Raw genomic sequence first — 26,822 nt, 5'->3', positions numbered from 1 at the left:
GTCGCCCCACGGAGCTCACATCCGGCGGCTCTTATTGGCTGAAAAGGGAATCAATCCCAGTGCGAAGGGTGGGCGGCGGGAGCTGAGGGACGAATCCGAGGGAGATATTTCTTTCTACGGAGAAAATATTGGCTCCCTTTTCGTCTTCTATGCCCAACTAGATATTAATTAAACGAATTAAATTTAGTTACTGAAGAAACGTGTGTTTTCCCGCGCTGAGGGTGTGGAGGGGTGGAAGGGAGGAAAGGCGCCTCGCCTTCCCGCGTTTTCCCCAGCCTCGGAAGCCCCGCCCGTGGCCACCGTTATCCGCGGAGGCCAATTCCTAGAACGGCGCCCCTGGTGTGCATCCGGAGGCGCTCTAGTTTCCACGAGCAGCAGCGCTTCCGGGTAGGTCTGGAAGTCAGGCATGGAGGCGGCTGGAGTGGCTCCCATCCGAGCCCAGTGAGTACAGAAGCCCCGAGGCTTTGGCCTACCTCCTCCGACCGGGCCGGAGCCCATGAAGGCTCAACCTTGCTCTGCCCCGGGCTTTTGCCCCGCTTCCTTGGCAGCTCTGGGAGCCCTCCTCGTGAACTCCTCGGAGTTACGACCTGCAGGAGGCGGACAGACCTTGGCGTGACCCTTCTTGACTTTGGGGGGGGGGGGGGTCCCCCTCTTTGCCACATCCCTGTGGAACTGCCTCCCTGAGCGGGGTGGTGGTGGTGGGCTGGGAAGAGCTCTTAAGGTCCCTTCCATGAGTGGTGTGTATGAGAGAGAAGCAACCTAGAACTTAGAAGAAATTAACTGTGAGGACAATTAACCAGTGGGACAGCTTGCCACCAGCAGGTTGGGGGTGCTCCAGCTCTGGAGGTTTTTAAGAAGAGACCGGGCAGTCACTTGTCTGGAATGGTATAGGGCAGTGTTCCCAACCTTGGCAACTTGGTTGGTTATGACCTATAAAGCCCATCATGGCACCGGACCAGATTATCTCCGGAACCACCTTCTGCTGCACGAATCCCAGCAACCAGTTAGGTCCCACAGAGTTGGCCTTCTCCAGGGCCCGTCAACTAAACAATGTCGTTTGGTGGTACCCAGGGGAAGAGCCTTCTCTGTGGTGGCCCCATCCCTCTGGAACCAACTCCCCCCAGAGATTAGAATTGCCCCCACCCTCCTCACCTTTCGTAAACTTCTTAAAACCCACCTCTGCCCGTCAGGCATGGGGGAACTGAGATATTCTTTCCCCCTAGGCCTTTACAATTTACGCATGGTATGTCTGCATGTATGTTTGGTTTTTATAATAAGAGTTTTTTTAGTTATTTTAGTATTGGATTGGATTGTTACATGCTGTTTTTATCATTGTTGTTAACCGCCCCGAGTCTACGGAGAGGGGCGGCATACAAATCCAATAAATAAATAATAATAAAATAAACTTGAAGATATTTGGACTTCAACTCCCAGAATTCCCCAGCCAGCGAATGAGGGAAACAAAATGAAGACGCTCATCTCTAATCTTCCCCACAATGCCAGTCGATGATCTACTGACCACTGGCACTGCGTGTTCACTTCCGCTGGGCTTCCCGCTACATGATAGCAAGACCAACTCCCCCCACGAAAATTCCTCGCGAGAGCTACGTGCCCTGTCACCTTACTTTCTGGATGACCCTCGTATGAATGCCTGTGTCTATGTGTGTAAGAGAATGTATCCAAAACTGCATGTGTGTTTAAGTAGTAATGTAATAAAGAGTAGAATGTATTAAAAAATTAGAATTTAGATGGACTTATGGGATACTCGTGATATCAGTACGAAGTCATCGTAATGAGAAAAACTGTTTTTTGTGTTTTGTGTCTTTTAATGTTGAATGTTAAATGTTTAATATTCAATTAAAAAAAATTTTTTTTAAAAACCCCAACAAATTAACAAAGGGCTTGTAACCTTTCTCCCTCGAGATACCGCTGCACGAAAGGAGGACTTCCACGCCCCGCCTTGAGAAGGAAGAGAAGCCGAGGACAGATCTGGATGGTGCCGAGAACGACCTTCAGGGCGCCAAGCAAGGGGAGCCTCCCGCGAAGCTGCAGAAGCGAGAACTTGAGGGGGTCGGAGAAGAGAAACCTCCAGAAGTTGCCGCTGTCAGTGAGAGCGCCCCAGAGCCTGCAGGGCGGAAGAGGCTGCGAGGGCAGAACAAGAACCGCCCCATTGCATGAAGCCGACTCACTACGAGAAGCAACGCTTGTGCCCCTCCGTGGTTCAGGTAAAGTTGTCTACGCGTGGCCCATGCCTGCAGACAAATCTACTTGCTGGGCCTTGAAACAGCCTTTCTGCCACTGGCTTATATTCGCCTCTGAGGCTTCTGAGATTAGAAGCAAAACCTCTACAAAGGACAAACAAGAAAAGCCCAGTTGCCTCCGGAAAAAGTGCCTATGGGGACTATAATAAGAGCTGGTCTGGTGCAGTGTTTAGAGTGCAGCACTACAGGCGACTTCAGTTAACTGCCAGTAAGTAGTACAGGCTATTTCAGCAGTGTTAATAGGTTCAGACTCAACCCTGACAAGACTATGGGTTCTTCTTCCCAAGCAGACTTCCATCTATCCACCCATTACCCTGGCGGGAGGGGGCTTTTGACTGATTAGAGAGGGCTAAGAGCACTAGGAAGTAGTATATAAGTTTGATTGCTATTGCTATTTGTTCCTTCCTTCCTTTCCTTCCTTCCTTGGTGGGTCAAATGAGGACCCAGGTTGTTGGGGGCAAGAGGCTGATTCTGTAACTGATTAGAAAAGGCTGTAAGAGCACTAGGAAGCAGTATATAAGTGATTGCTATTGCTATTCCATCCCTCCCCTCCCTCCCCTTCCTTCCCTCCCCTCCTTTCCCTCCCTTCCCTCCCATCCCTCCCCTTCTTCCCCTTCCTTCTCTCCCTCCCTCCTCCCCCCCTCCCTTCCTTCCCCTCCCTCCCCCTCCCTTCCTTCCCTCCCCCCCTCCCTCCCTTCCTTCCCTCCCTCCCTCCCCCCTCCCTTCCTTCCTCCCCTCCCTCCCCTTCCCTCCCTCCCTCCCTTCCTTCCTTCCTTCCTTCCTTCCTTGATAAACTGCTTAGAGAGGGCTGAAAAAGCACTAGGAAGCGGTATACTATTTTATTTTAATTTAAAAACCCGAGTTTCTCCCTTTCTCTTGACCGAAGGAGCGTCTGGAAAAGTGCTTCTACGGCTCCAGCTGCCGCTTCCTGCACAACCTCCAGGAGTACATGGCGGCCAAGCCCCCAGATCTGGGGGGCCGCTGCCTGCTGTTCGAGACCTTCGGCCGCTGCACCTACGGGGCCACCTGTCGATTTGCGGGAGCTCACCTGGGAGAGGGCTACAAGAACCTGGTGAACGCCGAGCTCCAGAAGCAGTGGGAAGGGAGGCTGGCGGTGAGGAACGGCCTGAGCAAGGACCTCCAGCAGCAGCTGCGCAAGAAGAAGGTGTCCTTTGCCAGATCCGGCGAGTACCTCCGCTCCCTGGGCAAGAGCCACCCGGCCAGAAGGCCCGGCGGCCAGGCTGCGGTGGCGGAGACAGAAGCCCGGGACCGCTCAGCTTCTGAAGGGTCCAAGGAGCCTGGAACGGCCAGATTGGAGGCACCCAACGGCTCTAACCCATCGGAAGGAACGGGTCCTGCTCCGGAAACGGTGGAGACTCCGATTCCTTCAGCTTTGGGAAGGGTGGGCGCTGTGACGGATGAAGACACGGTGAAACTGAGGCCGTCTGAGAAACCCAAGGTAAGGCCAGGAAGGTGCCGTGGATTAGGCTGAAAGTAGGTAGGAAAGGAATCTGTCGGTCCATTTACTATTCATTTAGCCAATCCGTTTATCTGTAGAGTCTGGAGGACAGAAGGAAAAGGGGGGACAGGATCGAAACATTTAAATATGTTAAAGGGTTAAATAAGGTTCAGGAGGGAAGTGTTTTTAATAGGAAAGTGAACACAAGAACCAGGGGACACAATCTGAGGTTAGTTGGGGGAAAGATCAGAAGCAACGTGAGAAAATATTATTTTACTGAAAGAGTAGTAGATCCTTGGAACAAACTTCCAGCAGACGTGGTTGGTAAATCCACAGTAATAATAATAATAATAATAATAATAATAATAATAATAATAATAATAATAATAATAATAATAGACTCGGGGCGGCTAACAACAATAATAAACACAACATGTACAACCCAATAATAAAAAAACATTATAAAACCAACAATACACACAAACAAACATACCATGCATAACTTGTAATGGCCTAGGGGGAAGGAATATCTCAACTCCCCCATGCCTGGCGGTATAAATGAGTCTTGAGTAGTTTACGAAAGACAGGGAGGGTGAGGGCAGTTCTAATCTCCGGGGGGGAGTTGGTTCCAGAGGGCCAGGGCTGCCACAGAGAAGGCTCTTCCCCTGGGGCCCGCCAAACGACATTGTTTGGTCGACGGGACCCGGAGAAGGCCAACTCTGTGGGACCTTATCGGTCGCTGGGATTCGTGCAGTAACTGAATTTAAGCATGCCTGGGATAAACATATATCCATTGTAAGATAAAATACAGGAAATAGTATAAGGGCAGACTAGATGGACCATGAGGTCTTTTTCTGCCATCAGTCTTCTATGTTTCTATGTTTCTATTTACTATCTTATCATTTATCTATTCTATCTTAGAAACATAGAAGATTGACGGGAGAAAAAGACCTCATGGTCCCTCTCGTCTGCCCTTATACTATTTTATCTTAAGAAGGATCTATGTTTATTCCAGGCTTGTTTACATTCAGTTACTTCATCTTTCCATCTGTCTGTCTATATCAGTGGTGGCGAACGTATGCCATGGGTGCCACAGGTGGCACGCAGAGCCGTATCTGCTGGCATGTGAGCTTTGGCCCTAGCTCAGCTCCAACGTGCATGTACGTGGTAGCCAGCTGATTTTTGGCTCATGCTGGGAGGGTGTTTTGGGTTCCAGAGGGCCTCCGGGGGGAATGGGGGAGGGCATTTTTACCCTCCCTGGCTCCAGAGGAGGCTTTGGAGCCTGGGGAGGGCAAACACGAGCTACTGGAGGACAGAAGGAAAAGCGGGGACATGATCGAAACATTTAAATATGTAAAAGGGTTAAATAAGGTCCAGGAGGGAAGTGTTTTTAATAGGAAAGTGAACACAAGAACAAGGGACACAATCTGAAGTTAGTTGGGGGGAAAGATCAGAAGCAACGTGAGAAAATATTATTTGACTGAAAGAGTAGTAGATCCTTGGAACAAACTTCCAGCAGACGTGGTTGGTAAATCCACAGTAACTGAATTTAAACCTGCCTGGGATAAACATATATCCATTGTAAGATAAAATACAGGAAATAGTATAAGGGCAGACTAGATGGACCACGAGGTCTTTTTCTGCCGTCAGTCTTCTATGTTTCTACTGGGTCCACCAGGAGTTGAGAAACAGGCTGTTTCCGGCCTCCAGAGAGCCTCCGGGGGGGGGGGGGGGAGCTGTTTTTGCTCTCCCCAGGCATTGAATTATGGAGGAGGGAGGGAGGGAAGGAAAGAGAGAAAGAAAGAAAGAAAAGGAGCCAGAGAGTCTCCCCAGCTGTTACCACTCCCTCTGGCTGGTATCTCTTTTTAGACAAAGAAGAGACCTTCACAAGGGGTACCCTCCAGGGGCTTCTGAGTTTCGCATGGTTCAACTCCCCCCCCATACACATACACGCACACACCTGCCCAGAAACAAGTGGAAGAGTTTCATATTATTATTAATGTTAATAATAATAATAATAATAACAACAACAACAATAATAATAATAATATTGTTGTTAGCCGCCCCGAGTCTGCGGAGAGGGGCGGCATATAAATCCAATAAATAAATAAATAAAATAAATATCATCCTCATGATTATCATTATTATTATTTCTGCCTATTGGCTTTGTGTCAGGCCGAAGCCATCATCTGATTTGGAGACTTTGGCCCGCCGCGTATTAGACTGCAGAAGGTATTTGTGCTGTGAGAATTTGAGAGGGGCTGTTGCCATGAGGGTTGTAGAATGAAAGCCGTAACAAATTTCTTCTAGATTCTCAAGGTCATCCTTTGTTCAGCACCTGCCCGGAAGATAATGGGAGGATCAGGCGGGTTAATGTGATGAACTTGTGGGTGGGGGAAACAAAGGAATGAACCTTAAACTGGGTGGAGAAATCCACAGGACTTCAGATTCGGGTTTCTCCCAGATGTGCCAACATGGCTCTGCTAATGAATTGGAGCTTTGAGGAAGATGGCGCCTCGGGCTCTGATTTAATTTCGGATGCAGTTTGGAACCCTGACACTTTGCTGAGTAGGAAGCAGATATCTCCGGGACCGCCTTCTGCCGCACGAATCCCAGCGACCAGAGTGGGCCTTTTCCGGGTCCCGTCGACTAAACAATGTCATTTGGTGGGACCCAGGAGAAGAGCCTTCTCTGTGGCAACCCCGACCCTCTGGAACCAGCTCCCCCCAGATATCAGAGTTGCCCCCACCCTCCTTGCCTTTCGCAAGCTCCTTAAAACCCACCTCTGTCGTCAGGCATGGGGGAATTGAATTTTTTTCCCCTTCCCCCTAGGCTTATAGAATTTATACATGGTATGCTTGTTTGTATGATTGGTCTTTTCAATTGGGGTTTTTAGATTATTTTTTAATATTAGATTTGTTACATTGTCTTTTTTATTGTTGTTAGCCGCCCTGAGTCTTCGGAGAGGGGCGGCATACAAATCTAATGAATGAATGAATGAATGAATGAATGAATGATTCCGCCCGGTGTGCAATTTAGTCTTCACACATTTTCTCTTTCCCCGTTTCTCTCCCAGCTGGATCTGCAGGGCAAGCTCTACTTGGCTCCTCTGACCACGGTAAGGAGACGTCCTTCTGGTGGAAGTTTGCGAACATGAACGCTGGAAAGCTCAGGGTGTGAGCTCAGGTGGACGTCTTTATAGGGAAGCCAGGAGAAAAGATGAGGCGGGAGTCCCACAGGAGCTTCTTTCAAGAAGCAACCTGGATTTTCTGGGTCTTTTTCTTTCAAGACTTCTCTCCCAAGACATTTCTTCGGCGCGGTTCTCTGGAATCAACTTCCCCTGGAGATCCATTTATTTATTTATTTATTTATTTTATTAGATTTGTATGCCGCCCCTCTCCGTAGACTCAGGGCGGCTCACAACAGCAATAGAACAATTCATAACAAATCTAATAATTTAAAAACATTTTAAAAACCCCATTATTAATCAGACATACATACAAACATACCATACATAAATTGTATAGGCCCCGGGGGAGATGTCTCAGTTCCCCCATGCCTGGCGGCAAAGGTGGGTTTTAAGGAGCTTACGAAAGGCAAGGAGAGTAGGGGCAGTTCTAATCTCTGGGGGGAGTTGGTTCCAGAGGGTCGGGGCCACCACAGAGAAGGCTCTTCCCCTGGCCCCCGCCAAACAACATTGTTTAGTCGACGGGACCTGGAGAAGATCCACTCTGTGGGACCTAACTGGTCGCTTGGATTCATGCGGCAGAATGCGGTCCCGGAGATATTCTGGTCCGATGCCATGAAGGGCTTTACAGGTCATAACCAACACTTTGAATTGTGACCAGAAATTGATCAGCAACCAATGCAGACTGCCCCCACCCTCCTAGCCTTCCAGAAGACCATGAAAACATGGCAGGCCTGCAGCCATTGAGCAAGACCATCTTGTTCTGGCCAAGAAGAAATGAATGTTTTGTTCAATGACTGTTTTATTCTTGGGGTTTTAATTGTTCTTACATTGTTTTTATTTGCTGTACTCTGCCCGGATTCCAATAGGAGTGGGAAGCTTATAAATTGAATTGAATTGAATTAAATTAAATTGAATTGAATTCTTCAGCTCTGAATGGATGTTGGGGAATGGAAGGTTCCCCAATGACAGCTAGTCATTTGCATTCCTTTTAGAGGGTCATCGGAGAGGGGCGGCATACAAATCTAATAAATTATTAATTATTATTATAATTATCCCATCTCCTTTCCTAAAATTCTCAGCTTTATTGATATCCATGATCCATCCTGCCTTGCGTTAGGGATGGGAACTAGGGAGGGGTAGTTGCCAGTCGAGTGCCGCTTTCACTGGGTCCATCTCTATTCCCTTCTTTGAAATGCGATATCCTAAGTAGTCTGTTGAGGTTTTGGGGAATTCGCACATAGATAGCTTAGCATAGGGCTTGGCTGCTAAGAGTTTCTTTATTTTTATTTATTTATTTATTTATTTGATTTGTATGCCGCCCCTCTCCGTAGACTCGAGGCGGCTAACAACAATAGTGAAACAATATGAACAAATCTAATATTTAAGTTAATTTAAAAAACCCTTACTTAAGAAACCAAACATACACACAAACATACCATGCATAAATTTTATAAGCCTAGGGAGAGGGGATATCTCAATTCCCCCATGCCTGACGACAGAGGTGGGTTTTAAGGAGCTTACAAAAGGCAAGGAGGGTGGGGGCAACTCTGATCTCTGGGGGGAGTTGGTTCCAGAGAGTCGGGGCCGCCACAGAGAAGGCTCTTCCCCTGGGTCACACCAGACGGCATTGTTTCGTCAACGGGACCCGGAGAAGGCCAACTTTGTGGGACCTAACTGGTCGCTGGGATTTGTGCGGCAGAAGGCGGTCCCAGAGATATTCTGGTCCGATGCCATGAAGGGCTTTATAGGTCATAACCAACACTTTGAATTGTGACCGGAAACCGATCGGCAACCAATGCAGACTGCGGAGTGTTGGTGTGACATGGGCATACTTAAGGAACTTTAACTTGCTATGTTAGCTTTGTGTAATCTTCCATGGCTTCACTGAATATGAGGATGTCATCTAAATAAACGAGCACCCCCTTGTACAGGTGTGGGTGCGCCACCTCATTGATGTACAGTGATCCCCCGCTCGTTGCGAGGGTTTTCGCGAAGTAGCGCTGCGGGAGTAAAAACACCATCTGCGCATGCGCAGATGGTGTTTTTACTCCCGCAGCGCTAGCGAGGAGCCGAAGATTGGGGGCGGCGCGGCTGTTTTAAAACGTCGCCGCCGGCATGGGGGGCTTCCTAGCAGCCCCCCAAACCCGGGTTGGGGGTCCGGGGGGTGCTGGCAAGCCCCCCATGCCGGCGGCGACGTTTTAAAACAGCGGCGCAGCTTTCCAATGAGTCCCGAAGACAAACGTCAAACTTCCGCGTTTGTCTTCGGGACTCATTGGAAAGCCGCGCCGCTGTTTTAAAACGTCGCCGCCGGCATGGGCGGCTTGCCAGCACCCCCCCGAACCCGGGTGAGCAGCGAGCGAAGGGCGGGTGGCCGGGCGAAGGGCGGGCGAGCAGCGAAGGGCGGGCGAGCGGGTGCTGGGGAGGGCTTCTCGCTCTCCCGCCAGCAAGAGGGGGAGCGGGCGCGCGGGCGGGCAGGCTGCGGACAAGCCGTTCGCTCGGGCCGCTTCCCAGCTGAGTACTCAGTTGGGAAGCGGCCCGAGCGAACGGCGTGGACGGGAGAAGGGCGCGCGAGCCGCGGGCGCGCGGGCAGGCAGGCTGCGGACAAGCCGTTCGCTCGGGCCGCTTCCCAGCTGAGTACTCAGCTGGGAAGCGGCCAGAGCGAAGCGGCAGCAGCGAGGAGTTTGCGTGGGCGGTGGGGAAACTCCTCGCTGATGCCTGCCAAGAGGGGGAAGACCTAGGGAAGCCGCCCAGAAGCTGATCTGCCCGGCGCCATCTACGCATGCGTGCCCATAGAAAAAAAGGGCACGCATGCGCAGATGGTGTTCTGACTTCCGGGTTCAAAAATCGCAAATTAGCCTGTTCGCAATGGTCGGGGACGCAATAACCGGGGGATCACTGTATTGCATAAACCAGTGATGGCGAATCTTTTTTCCCTCGGGTGCCAAAAGAATGTGGGCGCACGCTATCACACATGTTTGAATGCCCACACCCATAAATCAATGCCTGGGGAGGGGCGAAAACAGCTTCCCCCGCCCCCCCCCCCAGAGGCCTTCTGGAGGCTGGAAACGGCCTGTTTCCCAAATTCTGGTGGGTCCTGTGGGATCATGTTTTGCCTTTCCCAGGCTCCAAAGGCTTCCCTGGAGCCAGGGGAGGGTAAAAATGCCCTCACTCATCCCCCCGGAGGACATCTGAAAGCCAAAAACACACATGCTTGTTGGAGCTCAGCTAGGGCAACAGCTCGCATGCCAGCAGATATGGCTCCGCATGCCATCTGTGGCACCTGTGCCATAGGTTCGCTATCACTGGCGTAAACACTGCCGGCATGACTGGGAATTGGAAACTCACTAAGGGGCAGTTAAAAGCAGTCTTCCACTCATCCCCCTCTATGCTTTATTCTTAAGCCTCTCTCTCAAGTCCAGTTTGGTAAATATTTTTCCCTTGGACAGATGATTGAGTAAGTCCTTCATGAGGGGTAAGGAGGGGGTAAGTGTTTTGCACATGCCGTTTAGGTTTCTAAAGTCAACAACTAAACGGAGACCCCCGCCTTTCTTCTCTTTAAAAAGTACTGGGGCGGCCACTCTCGACTTGGCAGGCTGAATGAATCTCCTCTCTAAATTCATATCTGCCTTGCGATTTCAGTGCGGCAACCTTCCCTTCCGCCGGGTATGCAAAGGCTACGGGGCGGACGTCACCTGCGGAGAGATGGCGGTGTGCACCAACCTCCTCCAGGGACAGTCTTCCGAATGGGCGCTGCTGAAGCGGCACGAGACCGAGGATCTTTTCGGGGTTCAGGTAACTTCCTGGGGCACAGTGAGAACTGTTAGCATTCCACGCTGGGCTTATAATTGTCAGACTTTTTACTAAATCTGCACTTCTATTTCTACTAGTTTTTTCTCATCATTCCTATCTTCCTTTTCCTCCCACTTAGGACTGTATGACTGTAATTTGTTGCTTGTATCCTAAGATTTTTATTAATATTGATTGTTTCTTCATTGCTTATTTGACCCCTATGACAATCATTGTGTTATACCACATGATTCTTGACAAATGTATCTTTTTCTTTTATGTACGCTGAGAGCATCTGCACCAATGACAAATTCCTTGTGTGTCCAATTACACTTGGCCAATAAAATTATATTATATTATTATATTATATTATATTATATTATATTATATTAATTATATTACCAATGTTACAATCCTAATAGATTAATCAGTAAACAGTCAACTACATACATATCCAAGTCAAGCAATCATATACAAACCAGATATCAGAATATACAGTTCTATACATACAGCAGCTAACCAATATTCCCCTTAACACACAGTTCTGGGGCGGGTGGTACCGCTACTTAAGACGTTTTCTAGATAAGAACCGGGTGTTCAAGATTTTTTTGCCTCTACTTAAGAACCATTTTCTACTTAAGAACCTGAGCCCAGAAAAATTTCCCAGGAAATTTGAGAGCTCCATGAAGGCCCAGCCAGTTTCCTGCCATTCCCCCTTTACAGTGTTCCCTCGCTTTTCGTTGGGGATGCGTTCCGAGACTGCCCGCGAAAGTCTAATTTCCGTGAAGTAGAGATGCGGAAGTAAATACACTATTTCTGGCTATGAACAGTATCACAAGCCTTCCCTTAACATTTTAAACCCCTAAATTACAATTTCCCATTCCCTTAGCAACCATTTAGATTATTACTCACCATGTTTATTTATTAAAGTTTATTAAAAAACATATTTATTAAAGGTGGACAAAAGTTTGGCGCTGACATATGTCATCGGGCGGGGAAAAACGTGGTATAGGGGGAAAAACAGCAAAGTATTTTTTAATTAATATTTTTGAAAACCGTGGTATAGACTTTTTGCGAAGTTCGAACCCGCGAAAATCGAGGGAACACTGTAATCCCGGCCATCCGGGCTGCCAGAGGAGCCTTTTGGTGGCGCTTAAGGAGGCTTTGGCAGTCCAGAGCGAACGAAGCATTTTCCTTTCTCTGGGCACTTGGACGCCGAATAAAACTGTCAGCGGCCAGAGAAAAAGCTCCCCTCGCTCTGGGCAGCCGAGGAGTCACCACAGCGAAGGAATATCACCGTCTACAAAGCGAGCGAGAGGAGAGGGTAGCCCTTCAGTATGGGAAGGAAGAGGAAGCAGGGAACAGAGAGAGAGAATCATGCTTTCTGGCTCCCTCTTATGGCCATTTGCAACACTACCTCTTAAAGCTATAGTACTTCAGTACAAACATTCATTGTTAGCTTGTTTATATATTGCCAACCCAACTGTCTTATACATAGTACTAACAAAGGTCTCTCCCAATTCTATTATTCTGTCTACCCTCAGTATCAAGTAAACCACTAAAGTGGCATCATTGATTTTTGCTTGGATCATATTTTTTCCTACCCATGTGTACACTACGGGCAAAAAGCTAGCTACTGCCTCTTAGATTAATTTAGATTAGATTATATTAGATTAGATTTATATGACGCCCCTCTCCACAGACTCAGGGTGGCTCACAACAATGGTGAAGAACAGTACACAGTAACAAATCTAATATTTAAAAATCTAGATTACAGTTTTAGATTAAAAAGTCCAAAAAAGAAACCCCAATATATAAAAAACAACACACAATCAAATCATACACAAAAACTACATGGGCAAAGGGGAGATGTTTCAATTCCCGCATGCCTGATGGCAGAGGTGGGTTTTAAGAAGAATTTAAGTAAATCATTGCTGGTGTAGAGTGAGATATGCTCTAGGAGGCCTCCGAGGTGCCTTCCAACTCGGTTATTCTGTTCAGGGTCCTGGTGCCTTGCTAACCTTTGGCATGTCCTCTGTTCTCAGCTGGAAGGAGCCTTCCCAGACACCATGACTAAATGCGCCGAGCTTCTCAGCCAAACCATCGAGGTGGATTTTGTGGATATCAACGTGGGATGCCCAATTGACCTGGTCTATAACAAAGTAAGGGGTCATTTGGGGCCCATGGCTGAGAGTGACAAAGGCTTTTAAAAAGCCAGCCCAACGGGGTAGACATCAAAGAGGATTAATCAAAATTGGGCCCTGGTTGGTGCAGTGGTTAGAATATAGAATGGGAAGCTGATTCTGCCCACTGCCGACAGTTTGATCCTGACCAGCTCAAGGCTGACTCAGCCCTCCGTCCTTCTGAGATCGGTAAAGGAGGACCAAGATTGTTGAGAGCAATAGGCTGATTCTATAAACTGCTTGGAAAGGACTGTAAAACACTGTGAAGCGATATATAAGGTCAAGGAAGAGGAGGGAGGGAGGAAGAGAAGGAAGGAAGAGAAGGGGGGGAGGAAGGAAGGAAGGAAAGAAGAGAAGGAAGGGAAGGAGGGAGGGGAGGAAGGAAGGGAAGGAGGGAGGGGAGGAAGGAAGGGAAGGAAGAGAAGGAAGGAAGAGAGGGAAGGAAGGAAGAGAAGGAAGGGAAGGAGGGAGGGAAGAGAAGGAGGGGAGGGGGGGGAAGGGAAGGAAGGAAGGAATCAGAATGCAGCATTGCTGACAGCCAGAAGTTCGCTCCTGACTGGTTCAAGGTTGACTCAACTTTCCATCCTTCTGAGGTCCCTAAATAAGGACCCAGATTATTGTAGTCAAAATGCTGACTCTGTAAACTGCTTAGAGGGGGCTGGAAAGCCCTGGAAAGCAGTATATAAGTGCTATTGTTATTAGCAACTGTCTGGCTTAGCAACGGAAATTTGGGGTTCAACTGTGGTTGTAAGTGGAGGACTATAGTTATTAGAAAGTGGAAGCCGGTGAATTGTAATCCCAGTTTGGCCATGAAAGACCGCTCGCTCTCTCGCTCCCACAGTCCAACTCACCTCACAGGGTGGTGGTTGTGGGGAGAATGATATTATATTATTATATTCAGAGCCTTGAACGGTTGAGAAGAAATAATGCAGGCAGCCTCTCAAACAAATGAAATCATCTCTGACCGCCTGTTTCGCCCTCTCCTCTTTCCCAGGGTGGCGGATGTGCTCTGATGACCCGAACTAATAAGTTTGAGCAAATCATCCGGGGCATGAACTCCGTAAGTCAGCGGCCATCTCTCCGGCCGATTCGTGCAGCGCTCAGTTGATTTCGTGTCCTGTCTAAATGCTCGAAACTCTCTTTTTCTGCGTGTGTATGTGTTTTCTCTTTCCCTCTCAGGTCTTGGATGTTCCCCTGACGGTCAAGATCAGGACGGGCGTCCAGGAGAAAACGAACCTGGCTCATAAACTGATCCCCAACCTCCGAGAATGGGGAGCCTCGTTGGTCACGGTATCGGAAGATCTGCTTTCCTTACTCCGGGTGGGGTGGAGGCCTGGTTACTCGCCTGGGCAACTCCGAGTGCTAATTCTTCTTCAGCTGAAGAAACCGGGGGGGGGGGGGGGGGAGATAGGTGGGGAGGTGTAGCATTCCTGTTCCGTCTTCCCCTTCCTGGGGGTTTCTCTAGCTAAGACCTCATCACCTCGAGGCTCGACTACTGCAATGCTCTCTACATGGGGCTACCTTTGAAAAGTGTTCGGAAACTTCAGATTGTGCAGAATGCAGCTGCGAGAGCAATCATGGGCTTTCCCAAATATGCCCATGTTACTCCAACACTCCGCAGTCTGCATTGGTTGCCGATCAGTTTCCGGTCACAATTCAAAGTGTTGGTTATGACCTATAAAGCCCTTCATGGCACTGGACCAGGGTATCTACGAGACCGCCTTCTGCTGCACGAATCCCAGCGACCAGTTAGGTCCCACAGAGTGGGCCTTCTCCAGGTCCTGTCAACTAAACAATGTCGTTTGGCGGTGCCCAGGGGAAGAGCCTTCTCTGTGGCGGCCCCAGTCCTCTGTAACCAACTCCCCCCGGAGATTAGAATTGCCCCCACCCTCCTCAGCTTTCGTAAGCTCCTCAAAACCCACCTCCGCCGCCAGGCATGGGGGAATTGAGATACTCTTTCCCCCTAGGCCTTTACAATTTATGCATGGTATGTTTGTTTGTATGGATATTTAGTTTTACAATAAGGGTTTTTTAGTTGTTTTAGTATTGGATTTACATGCTGTTTTTTATTACTGTTGTTAGCCGCCCCGAGTCTGTGGAGAGGGGCGGCATACAAATCTAATAAATAATAATAACAATAACAAAACAACAGCAACAACAATAATAGTAATCACTGCTCACAGTCACTCGTGCCCTCGTCACCTCGAGGCTCGACTACTGTAATGCTCTCTACATGGGGCTACCTTTGAAAAGTGTTCGGAAACTTCAGATTGTGCAGAATGCGGCTGCAAGAGCCATCATGGGCTTTCCCAAAAACGGCCATGTAACACCTTCATGGCACCGGATCAGGGTATCTCCGGGACCTCCTTCTGCCGCACGAATCCCAGCGACCAGTTAGGTTCCACAGAGTTGGCCTTCTCCGGGTCCCGTCAACTAAACAATGTTGTTTGGCGGAGCCAAGGGGAAGAGCCTTCTCTGTAGCGGCCCCGGCCCTCTGGAACCAACTCCCCCCAGAGATTAGAATTGCCCCCACCCTCCTCGCCTTTCGTAAGCTCCTCAAAACCCACCTCTGTCGCCAGGCATGGGGGAACTGAGATACTCTTTCCCCCTAGGCTTCTACAATTTATGCATGGTATATTTGTATGTATGTTTGGTTTTACAATAAGGGTTTTTTAGTTGTTTTTGTATTGGATTGACATGCTGTTTTTTATTACTGTTGTTAGCCGCCCCGAGTCTACGGAGAGGGGCGGCATACAAATCCAAAAAATAAATAAGTAATAAAGATTCACAGAGAGATAAATGGAAGCTCCTTTCTGATTTGCTGCTTTTATCTAGAGCGGGTGGGGTGTTGCCTCCCAGCATGGGAACTTTAAAGACCTGTGGACTTCGGCTCCCAGAATCCCCCAGCCGAGCTTGAAGGCATCAAAGCCTTGCTGGGTTGGTTCCATCCATGCCAACTGCACCTTTGTCCTGCCCCTTGTTAGCTCCACGGCCGGTCGAGAGAGCAGAGGTACACCAAGATGGCAGACTGGGACTACATAGCGGAGTGCGTCCGAGTGGCTAGCCCCATGCCCCTATTCGGTAAGTGCTGGGTGGCCGATTCCCGCATTTCCTAGTCTTTCTGAGTCAGCAGGACCCTTGCAGGATACTTCAACATGCATTGTTTTCAGCATGGCCTTGCTTCCTTCCCTTGAAATACTCTGCAATGCTCCTCTGCCTGTCTGTCTGTCCATCCGTCCATATCTATCCAGCCACCCATCAATATCTCACCTATTCATCCATCCACCCATCAATATCTCGCCCATCCATTAATTTTTATTTTATTTTATTTTTATTCGATTTTTATGGCGCCCTTCTTAGACTCAGGGCGGCTTACAACATGTTAGCAACAACACTTTTTAACAGAGCCAGCAATATTGCCCCCACAATCTGGGTCCTCATTTACCCACCTCGGAAAGATGGAAGGCTGAGCCGGTGATGAGACTTGAACCGCTGACCTACAGATCTACAGTCAGCTTCAGTGGCCTGCAGTACAGCACTCTACCTGCTGCGCCACCCCAGCTCTTTTAATATATTTAATATATATTAATATATATCTTACCTATCCATCCATCAATATATCTCACCCACCCATCCATCCATCAATATCTCACCTATCCATCCATCCATCCATCCATCAATATATCTCATTCACCCATCCATACATCTATCATCTATCTAATGTATCTCTCTTTCTCCTTATCTACCAATCATCTATCATATTTGTTTGCTGTCCATCATGCCACAAGCTGACCCTGGTCAGCTAACAACATTAAAATGAAAACGTAGGTAATGAATAAATGTTATATATACATACATACACACACATATAATTCAACTTAAAACAATACATTTAGTAGCCTTTTAAAATTACAGCGGCACTAAAAATGGACTTTTCACGACCGTTGCCACATCCCCCGTGATCTTGTGATCAAAATTCAGATGCCTGGCAACTGACTCACACTTACGACTGTTGCAGCATCCAGGGGTCATGTGATTCCCCTTTTGCGACCTTCTGACTAGCAAAGTCAATGGGGGAAAGAAGGTTCACTTAACAACTTAGGTGTCACTAATTTAACGTCTGCAGTGATTCTCTTGACAAGTAAGTTTGTAAAATGAGTCAGAAAATTCACTGAACTGTCCTGCTTAGCAACAGGAATTTGGGGCTCAATTGTGGTCATGTGTCGAAGACTACCTGGACCATCTCTTTCCCCACAGAAACGAGGATTCGGAACAAGGGCCTTTGCAGCCTTTCTTGGCAACAACACAGCTGTTAAGTGAATCACTGTGGTTAAGTTAGCAACACAATTGTGAAGGCAGTCGGGCTTCTCCTTGTCTTCGTTTGTCAGAAGGTCACAAAGGGCACTGCAACTGTCATAGCATCTTTTCATTTGTTTATTTTTCCTTTAACTTTTTGGATTTATATAGATTAATTTTCTTTTCTTTCTTTCCTTTCTTTTTTCTTTCTTTCTGCGCAGGAAACGGCGATGTTTTTTCTTTCGAAGATGCTAACCGAGCCATGCAGAGCGGCGTTTCGGGGGTCATGATTGCAAGGTAAGTAGCTTCTCTTTTTCCCCTCTGATAATATAATATAATATAATATAATATAATATAATATAATAGTCTACGGAGGGGGTGGCATACAAATCCAATAAATAAATATAATATAATATAATATAATTAATATAGAATAGAATAGAATTTTTATTGGCCAAGTGTGATTGGACACACAAGGAATTTGTCTTGGTGCAGATGCTCTCAGCATACATAAAATAAAATATACATTTGTCAAGAATCATGTGGTACAACACTTAATGATTGTCATAGGGGTCAAATAAGCAATGAAGAAGCAATATTAATAAAAATCGTAGGATATAAACACCAAGTTACAGTCATACAGTCAACATGGGATGAAATGGGTGATAGGAATGAGAAAAACTAGTACAATAGAAGTGCAGATTTAGTAGAAAGTCTGACAGTGTTGAGGGAATTATTTGTTTAGCAAAGTGATGGCGTTCGGAAAAAAACCTGTTCTTGTGTCTTGTTGTCTTGGTGTACAGTGCTCTGTAGCGACGTTTTGAGGGTAGGAGTTGAAACAGTTTGTGTCCAGGATGTGAGGGGTCAGTAAATATTTTCCCCGCCCTCTTTTTGACTCATGCAGTATACAGGTCCTCAATGAAAGGCAGGTTGGCAGCGATTGTTTTTTATTTTATGTACGCTGAGAGCATCTGCACCAAGACAAATTCCTTGTGTTTCCAATCATACTTGGCCAATAAAAATTCTATTATATAATATAATATAATAATATAATATAATATAATATAATTTTTTTTAAAAAAAAGAACTTCTATTGCTTAATGGAGAATACAGAAGGGGTTGCCTTGCTTCCATCCAGAAGGATAAAAAATCAGATCTCCTTCAAACATGTATATCTCTTATGTGTGGCGTGGAAAGATAGCTGTCTATAGGCCTTGTAGAAACTGTACCAGCCAATATATGCTTACTCTCTGTAAACCACTTAGAGAGGGCTGGAAAGCGCTGTGAAGCGGTGTATAAGTCTAAATGCTATGCTATTGCTATGTATGTTGATTGCTTGTTTAGTATCCAAGGACCATCCCTGAGTGTTGTAGCTTATGTTTTGTGATGGCTGTGTCAGCATTCCACACTGGTTTAACAGCCAATGATGGAAATACTGTAATTGAACCAGAGTAGATGTAGCAGTTGTTCTGGTTCTGGTAGAAATTTAGCAATTACAAATAACTCTTATTAAATGCATTATTTCATGAATAAAAAACTCCATTTATTTCTCTGCTCTTTTGGAATTCAAACACCTTTCATACCGGCACTTATCTCTTGGTCTGTTATCTCCCTTAACTGCATTTCTCACATTCCTTCTCCTTCTCCACTTAACAAGATTTATTTTCCCAACAGCATGATTTCTAAAACAGCAGCCCTGACTGTTAATCAACACAGAATACTTTTGCTTACTTGGGAGCGGCAGAGAAAAACCTCCATTTTTCTCTTCGGCAACGTTGAAACTCCACCCTTCTTCCCCACTGACCCTCTGATGTGCCAAATACATCACTACAGTATTTAACCCATTCCTCTCCTTAATATCTTCTTCCAGACACCTGTTCTCTACGTTTTTGGGCCCTTCTGAATTTAGGGTTAACCCAGCGAGCGTCTGATTCTCCCTCGCTAGGTCCTGAACTCATAGCCCCATCCTGTGGCTGGCCTCCCACCTGTTCTACCGCCTGTAACCCCGGGCCCCCCACTAATTCATAAACACTATCTGAATCAGAGTCCTCAATATCTTCATCATCCTCCAACTGACCAGGAATATGTACAACAGCAGTGATGGTTGTTCAGACAATAATACAGACCAACATATAGTAAAGGTATTATTTACAACAGACCTGGGCAAGGGGTGGCCCGTGGGCTACATCCTGCCCGCCCGCTATCTGTGACCGGTCCGTGGAGGTCGGAGGTTCCTGCTTACCTGATGAATCATGAGAAAAGCAGGAACCAGAGAAGTCCCAGCAGACATAGTGAGCTCTTTCATCCTCGCACTGCAGCAGACCCCGACCTCCTACTGAGAGCAGCCAAGCACAGAAACCACGCAAACACTCCAGCGCAGTGACTGTGGTGCACCGTGTTGCCGTAAAGCAAACAGTTAGGGGTCTGTAGAGTGGGTCTGGGTGTTTAGGTCAGGCCAGGGTCTGGGTCTTTACAATATTGGGTAGAACTGAGTTAATTATATTAGTCCAGCCCTCTAAAACAGTGTTTCCCAACCTTGACAACTTGAAGATATCTGGACTTCAACTCCCAGAATTCCCCAGCCAGCATTTGCTGGCTGGGGAATTCTGGGAGTTGAAGTCCAGATATCTTCAAGTTGCCAAGGTTGGGAAACACTGCTCTAAAACCATCCCAATTTCTCATGCGGCCCCATGGCAAAATTAATTGCCCACCCCTGGTTTACAAGATATACCATATCTCCATAACCTTACACAGTAATTATAATACAGTCCATAATACATCTCTTATTCTCACACAGCAGGTGCATATAATATTACATATATTATCTCCTTCACATACAGTAATAATATACCATTTAGTATTAGCGCACAGCTTATTCTCTTATTAATACAGCAAATACTTTTACTTCAGTATAATATATTCTACACAGTATATTACATGCAGCTCATATATTAATACTAACCACACGAATCCCAGCGACCGGTTAGGTCCCACAGAGTTGGCCTTCTCCAGGTCCCATTGACGAAACAATGTCGTCTGGCGGGACCCAGGGGAAGAGCCTTCTCTGTGGTGGCCCCGACCCTCTGGAACCAGCTCCCCCTGGAGACTAGGACTGCCCCCACCCTCCTTGCCTTTGGAAAACTCCTTAAAACCCACCTCTGTCGTCAGGCATGGGGAAATTGATTCCCCTGGCTTATTTCCACCTTATGTATGGTCTGCGTGAGATGTATGATTGTTTTTATGTTAAGGGTTTTTAAACTGTTTTTAAATATTGGATTTGTACTGTTTATCTTTTGTTGTGAGCTGCTCTGAGTTCTCAGAGAGGGGCAGCATACAAATCTAATAAATAATAATAATAATAATAATAATAATAATAATAATAATAATAATAATATATACATCAGTAACCAACATTACAAGATAAAGCAGCAGAACAGACACAATGCAACAAAGCTCAACACAATAGAATACAACTACAGAATGTAACAGAGAGCAGCAGGTGTGTCTCCCTTATATAGTTAAATTGCAGCCCAGCTCATAGTTGCTACCTAGCTCTTAAAGTAATAGAACTATTTTCTCCTAACATACTATGCTGGTTTATCTTCATATTATTATTATTATTATTATTATTATTATTATTTATTAGATTTGTATGCCGCCCTACTCTGGAGACTCGGAGCGGCTCACAACAACAAAACAGTACAAATCCAATGGTTAAAACAATTTAAAACCCTTAATATAAAAAAACAATCATACATCTCATACAAACCATATGTAAAGCGGAAACGGCCCAGGGGAATCAATTTCCCCATGCCTGACGAAAGAGGTGGGTTTTGAGGAGTCTGTGAAAGGCAAGGAGGGTGGGGGCAGTCCTAATCTCCGGGGGGAGTTGATTCCAGAGGGTCGGGGTTGCCACAGAGAAGCCTCTTCCCCTGGTCCTGCCAGACGACATTGTTTTGTTGATGGGACCCGGAGAAGGCCAACTCTGTGGGACCGAACGGGTCGCTGGGATTCGTGCGGCAGAAGGAAACCCAACCAATACAATACATGGTAGTGACAGACTGTATTTTATGATTGTGATTCATCCTTTGGTCTTCTGCACCCTTGTGCAGAAGACAAAATCCCTCGTGTGTCCAATCCCACTTGGCCAGAAGAATTCTACGACAGGAACTGAAGCCCCCAGCTCAACCCTCTTGGACACACGCTCCACAGATTTTGAACGCTGTCACGACTGTTCTTCTTGGTCACAGGGGAGCGCTCATCAAACCGTGGATCTTCACCGAAATCAAGGAACAGCGGCACTGGGACATCTCTTCCACAGAGAGGCTGGGCATTCTGCAAGACTACACAAACTACGGCCTGGAACACTGGGGGTCGGACACCCAAGGCGTGGAGAAGACCAGGAAGTTCTTGCTGGAGTGGCTCTCCTTCCTCTGCAGGTGAGCAGCCACCCCCCTCCCTCTCGGCTCCTGTACCTGGTGCCCGATGCTCACGGCGGGCAGCCCTTCTGCAGGAGGGAACTGGAGCGATTCCACACAACTGGAATTAGCTAGTAGCGACACAAAGGTTCTAGACTCAAAGGCAACTGGACTTTCTGGTTTTTCTGTTAATAATAATAATAATAATGATAATAATAATGATAATAATAACAATAATAATAATCATAATCATAATGATAATAATAATTTATTGGATTTGTATGCCGCCCCTCTCCGTAATAATAATAGTTTGTTGTTGTTATTATTATGTTGTACTGACATAATAATAACAACAAACAACAACAACAACAGAGTTGGAAGGGACCTTGGAGGTCTTCTAGTCCAACTCCCTGCTTAGGCAGGAAACCCTACACTACTTCAGACAGATGGTTCTCCAACATCTGCCCTTCATGGCATCGGACCAGATTACCTCAGGGACCGCCTTCTGCTGCACGAATCCCAGCGACCAGTTAGGTCCCACAGAGTAGGTCTTCTCCGGGTCCCGTCAACTCAACAACGTCGCTTGGCGGGACCCAGGGGAAGAGCCTTCTCTGCGGCAGCCCCGGCCCTCTGGAATCAACTCCCCCCAGAGATTAGAATTGCCCCCACCCTCCTTGCCTTTCGTAAGCTTCTTAAAACCCACCTCTGCCGCCAGGCATGGGGGAACTGAGATACTCTTTCCCCCTGGGCCTTTAAAATTTTATGCATGGTATGTCTGTATGTATGTTTGGTTTTACAATAAGAGTTTTTAACTGTTTTAGTATTGGATTGTTATATGCTGTCTTTATTACTGTTGTTAGCCGCCCCGAGTCTACGGAGAGGGGCGGCATACAAATCCAATAAATAAATAAATAAATCTGCTTTAAAACTTCCAGTGTTGGGGCATTCACAACTTCTGGAGGCAAGCTGTTCCACGCATTAATTGTTCTCACTGTCAGGAAATTTTTCCTTAGTTCTACATTGCTTCTCTCCTTGTTTAGTTTCCACCCATTGCTTCTTGTTCTACCCTCAGGTGCTTTGGAGAATAGGTTGACTCCTTCTTTGTGGCAACCCCTGAGATACTGAAAGGCTGCTATCCTGTCTCCCCTGGTCCTTCTTTTCATTAAACTAGCCAGGCCCAGTTCCTGCAACCGTTCTTCATAGGTTTTAGCCTCCAGCCCCCTAATCATATTTGTCGCTCTTCTCTGCACTTTTTCTAGAGTCTCGACATCCTTTTTGCATCATGGAGACCAAAACTGAATGCCGTATTCCAAGTGTGGCCTCACCAAGGCCTTATAAAGTGGTATTAACCCTTCACATGATCTTGATTCTGTCCCTCTGTTAATGCAGCCTAGAATTGTGTTGGCTTTTTTGGCAGCTGCTGCACACGGCTGGCTCCTATTTAAATGGTTTGTCCACTAGGACCAAGGTCCCTCTCATAGTTACTACTGTTGAGCAATGTTCCACATATACTGTATCTGTGTGTTTTGTTTTTCTTTCCTAAATGTAGAACCTTACTTTTTTCGCCACTGAATTTCATTTTGTTAGAAAGCACCCATTGTTCAAGTTGGTCAAGATCCTTCTGTATTTTGCGCCTATCTTCTGGAGTGTTGGCTATTCCTGCCAGTTTGGTGTCATCTGCAAATTTGATAAGTTGTTGTTGTTATTATTATTATTATTAATTAGATTTGTATGCCGCCCCTCTCCGCAGACTCGGAGACCCCTCCTTGAAGTATGTTTGAAGATGTTTCACTTCTCAAGCTTCTTCATCCGAGAACCCTCTTCAGCTCTGAGTGGATGGAGGGGAATGGGAAGAATTTATACAGCTGGTCATTTGCATCCTTTTAGAGGGTCGTTGAGGCCACCTGGAGGTTCACCTGTGTCCTCAGGGTCACCTGAGCGGTGCAGATGGGTGTGAAGCCTTCTTAGAACTGCTGAAGGACTGTGAGGTAGACTGGAGATGGATGATGATGTCAGCAATTCCAAGAAGGTTCCACCCCAATTGATTGATTGATTGATTGATTGATTGGATTTGTATGCCGCTCCTCTCTGCACACTCGGGGCGGCTAACAACAATGATAAAAAACAACTAAAAGCCTTTATTATAAAAACCAAACATACACACAAACATACCATACATAACTTGTAATGGCCTAAGGGAAAGAATATCCTAACTCCCCCATGCCTGGCGACAAACGTGGGTCTTGAGTAATTTGCGTAAGACAAGGAGGATGGGGGCCGTTCTAATCTCTGGAGGGAGTTGATTCCAGAGGGCCAGGGCTGCCACAGAGAGGGCTCTTCCCCTGGGGCCCGCCAAACGACATTGTTTGGTCGACAGGACCCGGAGAAGGCCAACTCCGTGGGACAACAAACAAATCTCCAAGTGGCCTCAAAGACTTTATCAGATAATGCAAATGACCAGCTGTCTGCAAGGAGTATAAATCCTTCCATTCCCCACCAACTTCTCATCCAAGGAGGTTCTTGGATGGGAAGCAAAACAGCATCAAAGAAAACCCAGAAAGTCCAATTTTCTCCCGAAACAGCACATTTGGGAATGGAAGGGTTTATATCCCTTGCAGACTGCTGGTCATTTGCATTCTTCGAAGAGAGTCGTTGAGGCCACCTGGAGTTTCATCTGTGTCTTCAAGATCACCTTGTAACTGCTAAAAGGACTATGTTGTAGACAGGAGATAGATGATATCACCCGCAGTTCCAAGTGGCCTCCAGGACTCTCTGAGAAGGATGCAAATGACCAGCTTTGTCTGCAAGGGGTATAAATCCTGCCATTCTCCAAGATCCATGCAGAGCTGAAGAAGCTTCTTGGACAAGAGGTGAAACGCTTTCAAAGAAAACACCAGAAAGTCCAGTTGAAAAAGCACCTTTGGGACAACCATGACCCAGATGTCTGAGAACATCTCTTTCCCAGCTGTTCATTGTCTTCTTGCTCAGGTACATCCCTGTGGGCTTGCTGGAGCGCCTGCCACAGCGAATCAACGAAAGGCCCCCTTATTACCTGGGCCGAGATTACTTGGAGACCTTGATGGCGAGCCAAAACGTGGACGACTGGATTAAGATCAGGTACGAGAGAGCTTGAACCGCACCTGGCCTTGCCTTCCCCTCCCTTTGAATTCCTCGAATCCTCAATAATCCAAGTTTCTTTCTCTCTCCTTTCTTTCTTTTTCTTTCCTTCGCTCATTCCTTCCTTGCTTCTTTCTCCTTCCTGTCTTCCTTCCTTTTCCCCCCCCCCATGAAATATCATCCTTCCCTCTTTTTCTTTCTTTCTTTTGCTCTTTCCTTCCTTGCTTTCTCCTTCCTGTCATCCTTACCTTTTTCCCCATATCATCCTTCCCTCCCTTTCTCTTTCCTTCTTCTTTCCTTCTTTCTTTTGTTCTTCCTTTCTTCTTTCTTTCTTTCTTTCTTTACTTTTTTTTCTTCCTTCTTTCTTTCTCCTTCCTGTCTTCCTTCCTTTTCCCCCCAAAAATATCATCCCTCCCTCCCTCTCTCTCTTTCTTTCCTTTCTTTCTTTCCTTCCTTCCTTATTTCTTTCTTTCTTTCTTTCCTTCTTTCTCCTTCCTGTCTACCCCATCAAATATATCTTGAGATACTCTTTCCCCCTAGGCCTTTACAATTATATTCATGGTATAATCTGTATGTATGTTTGGTTTTTATAATGGGTTTTTAACTGTTTTTAGTATTGGATTATTATTATATGCTGTTTTATTGCTGTTGTTAGCCACCCCGAGTCTGCGGAGAGGGGCGGCATACAAATCCAATAAATTAAATAAATAAATAAATAAAATATATCTCCCCCCCCCTCCCTCTTTCTCTCTTTCCTTCCTTCCTTTTTTCCCCCAGTGAGATGCTGCTGGGCCGCGTTCCTGCCAACTTCAGCTTCCTGCCAAAGCACAAAGCGAATTCTTACAAGTAGGGCGGCTGAAGGAGAAACGTCGACACATCGTCCGTCTGCTGCTTACCTGTCTGTTCATATGAATTATTAAAAGAAATTTCCCTTTTTAAAAAAAAAATAATCACCGTCTGCATTCAATGCTTCCCCAGCCTGTGTATTTGGGTGGGTGGGTGGCTCAGCCCCTCCCTCCCCCTGAAGGGCTCTGCTCTCTTGCCTGGCTGCTTCTTGGGATGCCTCAATTCCAGATTTACAGGTAGCCCTCGACTTATGACCACAATTTCACTGCTAAATAAGACGGTTTGCCCCGATTTCCAACCTTTTCTTTGCACGGCTGTTAAATGAATAACTGCCATTTTTAGTCAACACGGTTCTCAAACGAATCAGTTTTTGCTTGGGGATCGTGTGACCTGGAGGACACTGCGACCGTCATAAACCCGAGTCAGTTGCCAAGAATTCTGATGGGGATGCTGCAACGGTCGTAAGTGTGAGAAATGGTGTCGCTTTTTTTCAGTGACCGTTATAACTCCGAACTGTCACTAAAGGAGTGGTTGTAAGGCTGCCTGTATTTATGTCCCGTCTTTTTAATGTATTTTTCATTATTTACTTATTTATGATAAATAATTCAAGGCAGGAAACATACTTAAGTATGGGTAGCCCCCGGCTTTTCACTTAGTGACCGTTTCAAGGTTTACAGTGGCCCTGAAAAATGTGACTTGGGACCATTTTTCACAGGACCCTTGTGGCATCCCTTCCTGCCACGTGATCGGAATTCGGACGTTTGGCCAATGGCTTGTATGTACGACGGCCACAGTTTGTCACGTGATTTCTCCTTTTGCAACCAGATGAGCAAAATGGGGTGAAGTGGGGAGATTTACTTAACAACTAGGTTACTCATTTAAGAACGGCGACAATTTTTTATTATTATTGGTTTTGCACATAAAGTTACATAAACAAACATAAAACAGTGCACAGTGCATGTGCCCATCACCCAACTGACAATACCAACAATTGCGGGGGGGTTCAAATATTTACTAATTTATATTTTTTTATTTCCTTAACTCTACTTTGCATTTGTTATTATTAAGAGTGATTGGAGTTTATTTTTCACATTTTCATCACAGATTCTACTCAGCATATAATCTCTCACCTTATTCCATCGTGCCATCAGCTTCTCCAATTTATTTATATTTTTTTAAAAAAATGGCGACAATTCACTTCATGATGTCGGAGAGGTTGTAAAATGGGGCAGAACTCACTAAAGTGTCTCCTTTAGTGCTTCCGTT

At 46.4% G+C, this 26,822-nt stretch overlaps 1 protein-coding gene across 1 annotated transcript; it reads left to right on the top strand.

Moving 5' to 3' along the window:
• The first annotated feature begins 339 nt into the window (after nucleotides 1-339).
• DUS3L (dihydrouridine synthase 3 like) lies at nucleotides 340-25,657 on the top strand. The gene is given in 16 exon segments (XM_070743961.1): nucleotides 340-441; nucleotides 1,924-1,936; nucleotides 1,938-1,955; nucleotides 1,957-2,166; nucleotides 2,169-2,225; nucleotides 3,148-3,720; nucleotides 6,797-6,838; nucleotides 10,550-10,702; nucleotides 12,742-12,858; nucleotides 13,874-13,939; nucleotides 14,059-14,169; nucleotides 15,864-15,960; nucleotides 17,397-17,472; nucleotides 21,426-21,614; nucleotides 24,582-24,710; nucleotides 25,488-25,657. Coding segments are annotated over 16 exon segments (1,959 nt in total). The 5' UTR covers nucleotides 340-406; the 3' UTR covers nucleotides 25,561-25,657.
• Nucleotides 25,658-26,822: the final 1,165 nt, after the last annotated feature.

This window comes from Erythrolamprus reginae, chromosome 1, assembly GCF_031021105.1.
Source record: "Erythrolamprus reginae isolate rEryReg1 chromosome 1, rEryReg1.hap1, whole genome shotgun sequence".
Taxonomy (NCBI): domain Eukaryota; kingdom Metazoa; phylum Chordata; class Lepidosauria; order Squamata; family Dipsadidae; genus Erythrolamprus; species Erythrolamprus reginae.
Note: the sequence above shows the minus strand (reverse complement) of the source record. Positions and strands in the feature narration are given on the sequence as shown.